Here is a 13,334-nt window from a genome sequence, read left to right on the forward strand (position 1 = left end):
ATTTGTTCGTCAGTTTACTTTGTTCGTTAGAGTCTGCGTGTAAGTGAGATCACTATGGTATTTGTCTTTCACCGTCTGGCTTATTTCACTTGGCATAATACTCTCCAGGTCCATTCATGCTGTTGCAAAGGGTAAGAGGTCCTTCATTTTTAGTGCTGCATGGTATTCCACTGTGTAAATGTACGACAGCTTTTGTATCCACTCCTCTACTGATGGGCACTTGGGCTGTTTTCAGATCTTGACTACTTTAAATGTGGCCGAAGTGAACATAAGGGTGCATATATTCTTTCGAATTAGTGTCTCAGGATTCTTAGGATATACGACGAGACCTGTTTCGGAAAAGGCCAGCCGTTGTTAATATAACCGGAATGGTTTGTGTGGCACCAGTGTAACCTGGCAGCCAAAGAGAGTGTACTGGAATGCACATGTGTGAACAATGATGACTTCACTGTACTAGTCAGTGGGGGCAGGAGACGCTGTTGAGTGAGCATGCGTACTGTGTGGTCGTCACATTCAAAATGACTGAGTGAGAAGAGCAACGAATCTGCATNTCCAGCTCACCGCTGAAATCACATTGCGCCCTCCCTTCTTGCTCATGCAGCCTCCTTCCCAGGGAAGGCTCTCGCGTGCATAGCCTTGTTCTGAGGAACTCTGGACTTGGGTCCTGTATACTCTCAATCCAATTTTGATTCTCCTTGCCTACTTTCACTCCACATAGATCCCGCTTTCGGATATACACATGCACTCTCGCGCGGCCTTCAACAATTACTTCTTGCCCTTCTCGTGTACCATCCTGTACTCTGCTACACTCAACTGTTATTATTCCTGGCAGCCACTTCCACAATTGTCTCCCCAGTCTTCTGCATTCATTCACTTCCCACTCATGAACCTGTGCCTCGGGCACTCGATTCTATTTCTAGTCTCATGTATGCCCTACCTTCAGTCTTTTTTTTATCACACTCCATTCTGATCTTTTTCGTGCAGCCCACCATGATCTTAGATATTTCCTTGCTGCCCCTTTAAGGTGGCAGACCTTTGCACTCCATGAAAGCGTATTATCCTTCAGCATCTCCAGCCCCGCCTTCAGGAATTATTTTCATTCATCCCCCCGGTTACTCATTGAACAGAAGTTTGCCGAGCCCCGTGTGGAATGCCAGGCCCTGATCTGGTCAGAAGCCAACTCCTCACTGCACTAATTGTCCTCTTGCACGGCCAACACAGCCCTCGCCGCTTTCATGCAAAACCTGGCGTTCCCTCCGCAGCCTCCCAACACTCTTCCGTGCTCCTCTCCACGCTTCCAAAGCTGTGCCGGAGCACACCTTTGCCCCACTCCCACACACAGACCCGGAGTGCACCACCCCCTCACAGGCAGCCCAGTATTTCGCCGCCACCGCCGCCGCTTTCACCTCAGAATCAAAGGCAGCCCTGCCCAGGGGCCAAAGGCCAGGCAGGGGTCAGGAGGCTGGGGCAATGGGTCCTCCCACAGGGGTCCTGCAGAGTGCGTGCGTGGGGGCGTGGGGCAGCGTGGACACCAGGAGTGGGCGGAGGCACCCGGCCGAGGTGGAAGGGCTTGGGGATCCAGAGCAGAGGGGAGGGAGGAAAGAAGTGGCGTAGAGAACCAGGGGCCCTCTCTCCGATACTAGCCTGTGGTCAGCCTCCAGCAGGTCCTGCAATGGACTGGGACGAGAGTCCTGAGGGAAGACGCTGGCGCTCTCTTGCTAGCTCGCTCGCTCGCTCGCTCGCTCGATTTCCCGCCCTTCCCACAAAGGCCAATGAGCTTCCAGCGCTGCCTTCCCACAGTTCGCTGCGGTCGGCCACCTATGAGCTTTGAGTTCCCTAAAGCTCACCCGCCAAAGTCCCACCCCCGTCGCCGCCCTCCTTCTTCTCCTCAGCCTGGCTGTACCAGGCCGGCCAGTAACTCCTTGAAGTGAAGTGGAGCTTTGTGCTCCCCAAGCCTTGTTTCCCAGACTATTCTCTCTTTGGATGTGAAATAGTGCACGTGCGTGCATTTTTAACTCGTGCACTTGGTATTCTGTCATTTACTTCTACAGAATTCAGCATGTGTTCTTTCAGATCGATCGGTATTCCTAGGCCAGGGATTCTTAGCCGGGGGTGATCTTGCACCCCGAGGGGGCATTCGGCACTGTCTGGAGTCGTTTTGGCCCGTATCTGTGTGTCTCCGTTTCTGAGCGTAGGTCCTGTTGCATACCTTCCTGGATTCCGGTGCCATTGCCACGCTGTCTGAAGTTTTATCTTGCGGTAAAGACATCTGGATCTCTGGTAGGGCAGGTCCCCACCTCTTAGGCATCGGTCTCCAGGCGTGTATCTTCACTATTCTTCGCATCTTGCCCTTCCACGTAAACGTTGGGGTCAGCATGCCATGTTCCCTGGAACCTCATTTGTAACAGATTTGGAGTCTATTTTCAATGAATTTATGGATCAGTTAAGGGGGAATGGACTATCTTTATGATATCCGGCCTTCCCAGTCACCAGCGTGGGCTGTCTGTCCGGTTATGCGGGCCTTCTTTAACGGTTTAATCTTCCAGTTTAGTATTTAGTTTTAGCTTTTGTACATTCAGACCTCGCACATCTTTTACTGTATTCATCCTAAGATACTGCCCCGTGCTGCTGCTCTTGCACATGATATCTGTTTTAAATGACACCTTTCTATTTGTATCTATTTTACAGAAAGCCTTTGGAGTCTTTGAAAAGTGAATTGACTTGGAAGTGAGCCACCGTGCTCAACTCAGTGATATGTAATGATTTGTCTGTAGATGTTCCATGCTTTTCTGCGAATCTGTGAGTAACAGAAGTACAATAACCAACCAACGGGTTTCTTACGGTGCTGGCTAGGACATCCACTACAAGGTGGAATACAGATGGCTAAAGTGGGCATCTTTGAGTTGTTCCTAGTATTAAATAGATGGCCGCCAACATCTGCGTATTGAAGTGAGTTTGTTGTGACTAGTTGTCTTCTTTTCCTCCCTTCCTCCCTTCCCCCCTCACGTTTTTCCTTCCTCTCTTTTTTTTTGTTCTTCTCTTTCTCTTTATCAGATTAAGAAACTCCCTTTACATTCTTAGTGTAATATGAGTGAGTTTGTCCTAAGAACCATGAATACATATTAAATTTCACATTTTTGCCTCGATTGAAATGATCAAGACTCTACTCATGTAATCTGTTAAATACAATGAGCATTATTTGTAGATTCCCCCCTCAACATACTTACTGAGGTCCATCGTATAATCAAAAAGAACAAAAATCATTAAGTGTGTATCTTAACGACTTTCATACATAGAATTATACATACACATTCAAGTAGCACCCGCAGCAATCAGCAGACTCTATTAGGGGCACACAAACGTCTCCTTTGCCCCCTTCAGTCTATAACTTTTCTAATGTTAAGCCTGCTTCACTCTCCTCGGATGAATGTAACTTACTGAGGGTACATCTTTTGTATGTACTGGTGCGTTCAGTTTGCTCAATTTCACTCAAGATCTTTCAGCTTTTGTTCATGAGCAGGATTGATTTGATGTGTTTCTCATACTATGTCTGCAAGTTCGGGGGCAAAACTTTCTAGTCTCATAGACTGAGTTGGGGAGTAGTCTCTCTCTTCTGTCCTCTGGACGGACACCTTTGTGTAAGATTAAGATTACCTGCCTTGAGATGTTATTAGAACTTCACCACTAGACAGCTGGGGTGCCGGTTTCCTTTCTTTTCCTTTCCTTTCTCTTTCTTTCTTTCTTTCTTTCTTTCTTTCTTTCTTTCTTTCTTTCTTTCTTTCTTTCTTTCTTTCTTTCTTTCTTTTTCTCTCTTTCTTTCATCTGTCTCTCTTTCTCTTTCTCTCTTTCTTTCCTCTTTTTTTCTTTCATCTCTTTCTCTCTTTCCTGTTCCCTTCCTTTCTACCTTCCTTCCTTGTTTAATTTCACTCTGGATATTATCAAACATATACAAGTAGATTTTTTATATGAAATTACAAACAATATCCAGGTTCACTTCATTAAAGCAGTGTTCTTGGAACATTAGCTTGCATCAGAATCAGCCAAAGGGCTTTTTAAAACACAGGTTGTTCACCTCCACATTGTTAAGTCTCGGATTTTAAAATCTGGGGTGGGACCCAGAGCTTGCTTTTCTGACAGGTTCCCTGGTGATGCAGGTGCTGGTGGTTGGAGACCACACTTTGACAACCAGTGTATAACAGGGAATAGTGATGGAAACCCAATTATCCATCACCCAAATGTTACCATCTACAGCTCATAGCCAATTCTATTTCATACATATTTTTTCACCTGTCACTCTTCCAGATCTTTTTTGAATTTTGAATTTTTATTTTATTACATTTGCCCCATTTTCTTCCCCTTTGTCCTCCTCCACCCACCCCACCCTGTGCTCCTGCAGTCAGACCTCTCACTAGTCTCCATGTCCATGGGTCATTCATACCTGTCTCTTGAGTGGTCCCTTCACCTTTTTTCCACCATTATTTCCCCCACCCCCTCCAGTCGCTGTCATTCTGTTCCATGTTTCCCTGCCTTTGTTTCTATTTTGCTCATGAGTTTATGTTTGTTCATTAGGTTCCTCTTATAGGTGAGATCAAATTTTGTTTTAAAATCATTGTATGATGATAAATATTTCAGTGCATAAGTCTAAAATATGAGCTATCCACTCTCCACAACTTTGTTGTTGTTGTTGTTGTTCTTGTTGTTGCTGTTTTTTAACATTTTTATTTATTCACTTTCAGAGAGAGGGGAAGGGAAGGAGAAAGAGTAGGAGAGAAACATCAATGTGTGGTTGCCTCTCACGGGTGTCCCGCTGGGAACTGGCCTGCAACACAGGCATGTGCCCCGACCGAGAATCGAACCGGTGACCCTTTGCTTCACAGGCCTGTGCTCAATCCACTGAGCTACACCAGCCAGGGCTACTCTCCACAACTTTTTTATTTAAAAATGCACCATGTTGGTGGTCTTTCTTTTTTGCATGTGCCAGTCCAATTTTCTCACCATCATTTATTGAAGACATTGTTTTTACTCCATCGTTTTCTTTTGCCTCCTCTTTCACACAGTAATAGGCCATAAAAGTGTGGTTTTCTTTCTGGGCTCTCTGCTCTGTTCCATTGATCTGTACGTCTGCTTTTGTGCTGTTACCAGGCTGTTTTGATTGTAATGCCTTCTGGTACAGTTTGATATTTGGTATTGTGATCCTTCCAACTTTGCTCTTCTTTCTCAAGATTGCTGAGGCTATTCAGGGTCCTTTTTGTTTCCAAACAAATGTTTAGAATTTGTTCTAGATCTGTGAGGTATGCCATTGGTATTTTAATAGGAATTGCATTGGATCTATAGATTGCTTTGTGTAGTATGGACATTATAATGATGTAAATTCTTCCAATCTATGAACATACACACTTCCACTTGCTTTCGTCTTCTTCTACTTCTTCCTTTAATGTCCAATCGTTTTCCAAGAACAGCTCTTTTGCTTCCTTGGTTAAGTTTATTCCTAGGTACCTTTTTGTTGTTGTTGTTGTTGTGGTGGTGGTGGTGGTGGTGGTTGCAATAGTAAATGGGATTGCTTTCTTAGTTTCTCTTTCTGAGAGTTCATTACTGGTGTATAAATTTCCACTGATTTCTGCATATTAATTTTGTATGCTGCTACTTTGCCAAATTGATTTATTAAATCTAGTAGGGGTTCTTTTGGTAGAATATTTAGGGGTTTCTTTGAACAATATCATGTTGTCTGTGAATGATGTCAGTTTTACTACCTTTTTTCCAATTTGGATGCCTTTTATTTCATCTCTTTTCTGAGCACCGTGGCCATGACTTTCAGTACTGAGTTGAATAAAAGTGGTAATGCAGACATTCCTGTCTTGTTCCTGATTTAAGCAAAATGCTTTCAGCTTTTCCCCCTTTGAGTATGATGTTGGCTGTAGGTTTTTCATACAGGGCCTTTACTTCATTGAGTTATGATCCTTCTATTCTCACTGTGCTGAGAGTTCTTATGTATGAAAGACTCAAATGTAAGTTGCAAAACCATAAAATTCTAGAAGAAAACATAGGCAGTAAAATCTCAGACATCTTGTGCAGCAATGTTTTTGCTGATACATCTCCTAGAACAAGGGAAACAAAAGAAAAATAAACAAATGTGACTACATTAAACTAAAGAAGTTCTGCACAACAAAAGAAACTATCAACAAAGTGAAGAGGGAATCCACTGATGGAAGAACATGTTTGCCAATGATACATCTGGTAAGGGGTTCATTTCCAAAGCATAGAGTTCCAGCCAAGATGGAGGCATAGGTAGAAACCCTTCACTTCCTCACACAACAAAAAGGAAGATAACAGCCAATCTAAAATCAGTAAATAGCCAGAAGCGCCAGAAAAATCAAACTGCTTGGAACTCCAACAACGAAGGAATTAAAGAAAACGTCAACCAGACTGGTAAGAACATGTATGAACGACCCACGGACGTGGACAACGGTGTGGGAATTGACTGTAGGAGTGGATGGCAGGATGGGTGGAAGAGGGCAAAGGAGAAAAAATGGGACAACTCTAATTGAATAACAACAGAGATGATTTAATAAAAAATTTAAAAAGAATTTCAAAACACTAATTTGAAACAATATGTGCAGTCCTGTGTTCATTGCAGCATTGTTTACAATAGCCAAGATCTGGAAACAGCCCAAGTGCCCATCAGTAGATGAGTGGATAAAAAAAGATGTGGTATATTTACACAATAGAATTCTACACAGCTGTAAAAACGAATCAGTGCATATTCTTTTCAACAGCATGGATGGACTTGGAAACTAGTATGCTAAGTGAGATAAGCCAGTCAGAGAAAGACAAACACCATATGATCTCACTCATGTATGGAATCTAATGAACAAAATAAACTGACAAAGTAAAACCAGTTGTATGGATACATGGAACAGACTTCCAGATCTTAGAATGTAACAGGTGGTGGTAGTAGAAGAGATTAGCCAAAGAACATATATGTGTATATGCAAAGCCCATGGACATAGACTACAATGTATGAAGGCAGGGGGGTGTGGTGGAGAGCAAAACTGGTGGTGGTGGGGGGGGGGAATTACTACCTGTGATAGTGTCAACAACAAAAACATTAAAAAGGGAAAAAATGGACTCAAAGAGACATTCTCCAGAGATGATATAAAACTGGCCAATAAGCCCAACATTATTAGTCATTAAGGAAATTCAAATGGAAACCACAATGAGATATCGCTCATACTACTTCACATCTACAATTTTTAAGTAAATGCAAATAAACATTGTCAAGGACACGGCAAAATTGGAACCCTTGCACTTTGCTGATGGAAATGTAAAATGGTGCAGCCACTATGGAAAACAGTTTTTAGTTCCTCCAAAAATTAAACTTGGAATTACCATATGACCTAGCAATTCCTCCTCTAGGTATATACCTCAAAAGAATTGAAAATAGAATCAGGAACACATGCATTTATGCTTCTGTTCATTGCAGTATTATTCACAGTATACAAAAGGTGGAAACAACTCAGTGTCCGTCAAACAGATGAATGGATAAACAAAATGTAAAAGATATATATATATGTATGTATATATATGATACATATATGAAAATAATGAATCTCTCATACATGCTACCATATTAAGATGAACCTTGAAAACATTGTGTTAAATGAAACAAGCCAGACAGAAACGGACAAATATTATATGGTTCTACTTATATGAAATACCTTGACTAGGCAAGTTCACAGAGACTGAAAGTAGGTAAGTGGTTACCAGAGGCTGGAGAAGAAGGTAAAAACAGATTTATTACGTAATGAGTACAGAGTTTCTATTGGGTGATTTAAAAAGTTTTGGAAATAGATAATGCCAGTTGTTTTTCAATGTTGTGAATATAATTAATGCTACTGAATTTTACACTTAAAATGGTTAAAATAGCAAACTCTGTGGTATCCATTTTACCACAATAAAAAAATCAAAAATTAAAAGAGAGAAATCTGGGACTACAGAAGTGACAGCCTGTGCCCCACACCTCCTTTACTCCTTAATGTTTTTTTAAGAACATTACAAACTGAACCCAGCACAGTACTGACAAACTCTAAGCCACAATTCATAAATATTTGGCAGCAAACTTCTTTCAGCAGCAAGACAACTGCCTCTGAAGCAGCCGCTACATTTCTTATCTCCCTCCTCTACTTCTTTGGTTACAGCTTTACCCTAACAACTTCTCTTCCCCACTCTGCCACCATAGTGTTTCTCACCAGTAACTTCGTCCCAATCCACACATCCCTGTGAAAATCCTCTGCCTATATTAATGACCCTATCTTAGTGACCAGTCTATGATCTAGAACGGTACTCTTAACACTGTCCAACTTCAAATTATACCTCCAGCTTGATGAGACTATTTGAATAGTCAGTCTGGAATATGATAATTGACCCAGGCAAAGACACTTAACCTTAAGCTTATATTTTTGTCTTATTATTTTGCCTGTGTGTGATCATAAGTAAGATACCACTCTGACCTCAATGTTCTTATCTATATGACAGAAATAGCAGTATCTTTCTCTAAGAGCTTTTATGAGGAGTAAATAAGGTTAACATGTGGAATGTATCTGATACATAACAATATAAGCAAACATCAGTTACCTTCCCCTTCTCTGTAACATGCAATTAAGAGAAACTTGGACCCTGGCTGGGTAGTTCAGCTGTTCAGAACATTGTCCCTATATGCCAAGGTCGTAGGTTTGATCCTCAGTCAGGCACCTGATAGAATCAGCCAATGAATACATGGGATTGTGGAACAGCAGATTGATATCTCTCTCTCTCTCTCTTTCTCTCAAAAATCAATTAAAAAGTAAAGAGAAACTTGGTTGCTGCAGTGAGGTGGCCCATACTTGCAATATTTTGAAAATGACATAGGGATATAATCTTACCTTCAAATACACTGATATTAATTTAATCCCTCTGTGAATTACCAATCTGGAGCTAAAGAGAGGATAGGATGCCTCATTGTGGCAAACCTCTTTTTTTCTGCCCTAAATGCACTTGTTTAGGAAAAAAAATCCTGTGAGTAATTTTATAAATTAACTACTTTTAAATCAAGCTTTTACGTCTTTTAAGTAAAACTGAATTTTCTTCATTTTTTTGTTTTACTGAGAATGGTATTTCATTTGGTAATTTTTGTTTACAGCTGAAACTTTGGGAGTTCAAAATTAGCATCTTTGCCTAGTAGTTTCTTATAGACAAAAGAAAGTTTCAACCTTGTGTTCCAAATTGTTTTGCTGGGTTTTATCCAAATAAGCCGGCTCTTGACTTTTCTTGTATGTTATATATTGACCTTGCTAAGAATAACACACAACATTCTAATGGAAGACTATAGTAGTGACAAAATGGAGTTAACCTTCTTCCAGAGTCATTCATTCATACACGTGTCCATTTAACATACCTTACGTGCCTGCTATGAGTCATCCCCTGGGGCTACAGAGATGAATAAACTATAATTCCTATCCTCAGGCACTCACAGTCTGATGAGGGAGACAGACAAGTACTTAGACAATCACAATATAGTGCACCGAGTGCTTTGGTTGAAGAGAATTGTAACAACAGTTACTTAGCGCAAGCTCGTAGACACCTGAGTTGTCTTGAAGTTCACGTGTAAGATATGGAAACATATACTATTGCCATTATTATTATTTCTCTGGATCTGTATATGTGTACATAAATTCATAAGAAAACATCTGGAAATTTTATTCAACATTTTTTTCTGAATACTTATGTGTGCTAGGTGCTGCTCTAGCCACTTAGGATAAATTACTGAACACAACAGACCAAGATCTCTGCCCTAGTTGAGTTGCAGCTTGTATTTTGTCAGGGGGAAACACAATAAAAATTCTGCTGATGACAGACCATACTCTGAGAACCACTGTACAAGAGAGAATAGTGGAGGAATCTCCAATTTCATGAATATTTTTTTTGTTCTCCTCTTCCTGATTATTTTTAAATGCCTAAAACCATTTTATTTTACGATGGTAAGTATTTCAATGATTAACTCTAAAATATGAGCATTCCGTTCTCCTTGACTTTTTTGTTTTGCAAGTGCACAATGTTGGTGATTTAGCTTCATTTTTTGCATGTACCAGTCCAATCCTCCCAATGCCAATTACTGAAGAGGCTTCTTTTACGTCATCATATTCTCTTGCCTCCATTGTCAAATAAAACTGACCACAAAGGGGCGGGTTGCTTTCTGGGCTTCCTGTTCTTTTCCACTGATGTATATGCCTGTTCTTTCGCCAGTACCAGGCTGTTTTTTCTTACAGTGATTTTGAGTATAATTTAATACCCGGTATTGTGATCCCCCCAACTTTGTTTTTGTTTCTCAAGTTTGCTGAAGCTATTCTGGGTCTTTTTGGGTTGCATACAAATTTTTGGAATATCTGTTCTGGATTCTAGATCTGTGAAATATGCCACTGGTATTTTAATAGGTATCGCATTGAATCTATAGATTGCTCTTGGTAGTACAGACATTTTAATGATGTTAATTCTTCCAATCTGTGAACACGGTATATGCGTCCACTTGCATGTGTCTTCTGCTATTTTTTTCTTCAATATGTTATAGCTTTTGGAGTACAGGTCTTTTACCTCCATGTTTAAGTTTATTCGTAGCTACCATATATTTTTGTTGAAATGGTAAATGGGATTGCTTTCTTAGTTTCGCTTTCTGCAAGTTCATTATTGGTGTATAAAAGTGATATTAATTTTGTATCTATGGGGTCAGAGAATGAAATGACCAGTAAAAACATTTGTAGAAAGATGCTGAAAATTTTGAAAACTGTTCAATGAAAGTTATTAATCCTCACACACATCTAAACTGAATGAAATTTAAGTGAAACGTGCACAACGAAATCCACCACCAGACACATTACATTAAAAATGTCGAGGCAGTTTGAAACACCTTGCGATGGAATAGGCGGTGGGATCTGTCTGGGTGTTTGACTAGTCCTTTCTCTGCCTTGCTTGTTTGAGCATTCCCCGGAATTCGAAATGGCTTGCGGTAAGGCTGTGAAATACTCTGGAAAGGCCAAGAAAAAGGCGATCTCCCGCTCGCAGAGAGCCAGCTTTCAGTTTCCAGTGGGCTGTATTCATAGGCCCCTGAAATCTAGAAAGAGCAGTCTTGGACATGTGGGCACGACTGCTGCTGTGTACAGTGCAGCCGTTCTGGAGTGCCTTACCCTAGAGGTACTTGAATTGGCAGGAAATGCTTCAAAAGACTTAAAGGTAAAGCATATTACCCCTCCTCGTTTGCAACTCGCTATTTGTGGAGATGAAGAATTGAACTCTCTCATCAAGGCTACAATTGCTGGTGGTGGTGTCATTCTACCCGTCCACAGATCTCTGGGAAGAAAGAACATCAGAAGACTGTCCAAAGGCTGCCAGGATTGCTTATTATCTTAGGACTCTAAATACTCTGACAGCTGTCCAGTGTTGGTGATTCCAGTGGACTGTATCTCTGTGAAAAACACAATTTTGCTGTTTTGTAATTCTATTTGAGCAAGTTAGAGGTTTAATTAGCATTCCAACGAACCAAACTTCTGCATTCTTAACCATATTTAAGTGTTACAGTGTCTTCAAAGAAGTTGAATTCTAAAGTAATGGGTTTTAATTGAGTTGTCTGTTTTTTAAAAACTCTTTGGATTTTAATTGTGATGCAGAAATTATAGTAACAAACTTTTGGTGTTGTACAGACATAATTGCACTCCAGTGGATAAGCTCAATAAAGGTCATAGCCCAAACTAAAAAAAAAAAAATGTCAAAAGACAAAGAGAAAAACAACTAATTATGAAAGAAAACAGAGTCACGTGAGTCTGTAACTGATCATCGAAGACTATGGAGGCCACAAGGCATCGGATGGAATAGTCAAAGCGTACAAGAAAATTCTGTCAGCTATGAATCTTACCTCAGGCAACATATCTTCCAAAAATAAAGGCGGGATAAAGAGATTCCCAAATAAATTAAAAGTGAGAAAATTCATTGCTGTCAAACCCACCTTACAAGAAATACTAAAGAAAGGCTGTCATCTCACACAGAAATATGAATCTGTACAAAAGGAAAAAAATAAAACAACAAAACACCACTCAAAATAATTCTAGAATAACAAAAGACCAGCCCTGGTTGGTGTAGCTCAGTGGATTAAGTGCGGGCTGCGATCCAAAGGGTCACAGGGTCAAAGGGTCACAGTTGATTCCCACTCAGGGCACATGCCTGGGTTTTGGGACAGGTCCTTGGTGAGTGCCACACGAGAGGCAACCACACATTGATGTTTCTCTCCCTCTTTTCTCCCTCCCTTCCCCTCTGTCTAAAATAAACAAATAAAATCTTTAAAGAAAAAGAACATATAAATGTATATCTGACTTTTTAATTGTTTTAAAAGGCAATTTTATAAACCAACAGGTACAAAATGTATGGTCTTGACTCTAATCTGTAGGCATATCGGAAATTTCATATATATCATATACATATCATATATATATGAAAAGAATGAATTTATATTGTGAGAGTCTAGAATGCAACCAAGCTTACTATTCATTCTACTTCTTCAAAGCTACTGTGCCAAAGAATTTGAGATAATCAGGAAGAGCACTTTAAAAATGACTGAAAGTGAGTAGGTAAAAATAGGGGGACTCTGGACTTTTCAGAGCAGGTTTCCCTAGTATCTTTTTCCTTAAGTCTGTCTGGATGGAAGATAGAGACAATGAAAGTGCTTATTGGTGCCTTGGTGGATGTAGCTCAGTGAATTGAGGGCTGGCCTGGGAACCAAAGAGTCGCTGGTTTGATTCTCAGTCTAGGGCACAAGCCTGGGTTGTGGGCCAGGTCTTCAGTCGGAGGCGTGGGAGAGGCGATCACACATTGATGTTTCTCTTCTTCTTCTTCCCCCTCCCCTTCCTCTTTTTAAAAATAAGAAAATAAAATCTTGAGGACTTCTGGCCAAGACGAAGGCGTAGGTAGACACATTGTGCCTCCTCACACAACCCAAAGAAGGACAACAACAATTTAAAAACAAAAACCAACCAGCATTGACAGAAAATTGTACTGTATGGAAATCTGACAACCAAGGAGTTAAAGTAGACACAGTCATCCGAACAGGTAGCAGGGCGGAGTCAGGGACCCGGGATGGAGAGGGCTTGTGGCAGGGCAGCTGGCAGACCCAGCAAGGTGGCAGATTGTACAGGGGCATGGTGCTCAAGATGGCTGGCAGGCCAGGCGGTCCCATATTTGCACACAGACAAACCAGGCAAAACTGGGGAGCGAGACAGACTGCAAAACCCAGGGCCCCAGCACTGGGAAATAAAGTT

The 13,334-nt window shown here is 41.0% G+C and overlaps 1 protein-coding gene across 1 annotated transcript; it reads left to right on the plus strand.

The window, feature by feature from the left end:
• Positions 1 to 11,025: 11,025 nt before the first annotated feature.
• Positions 11,026 to 11,436, plus strand: LOC118995073 (histone H2A.Z-like). Its single transcript, XM_037057996.1, has one exon. The coding sequence runs from the start codon at positions 11,026 to 11,028 to the stop codon at positions 11,434 to 11,436; it is 411 nt and encodes a 136-aa protein (XP_036913891.1).
• The last annotated feature ends 1,898 nt before the right edge of the window (positions 11,437 to 13,334 follow it).

Source organism: Sturnira hondurensis, unplaced genomic scaffold (assembly GCF_014824575.4).
Source record: "Sturnira hondurensis isolate 20B ecotype Veracruz unplaced genomic scaffold, ASM1482457v3 Scaffold0000982, whole genome shotgun sequence".
NCBI classification, from domain to species: Eukaryota; Metazoa; Chordata; class Mammalia; order Chiroptera; family Phyllostomidae; genus Sturnira; species Sturnira hondurensis.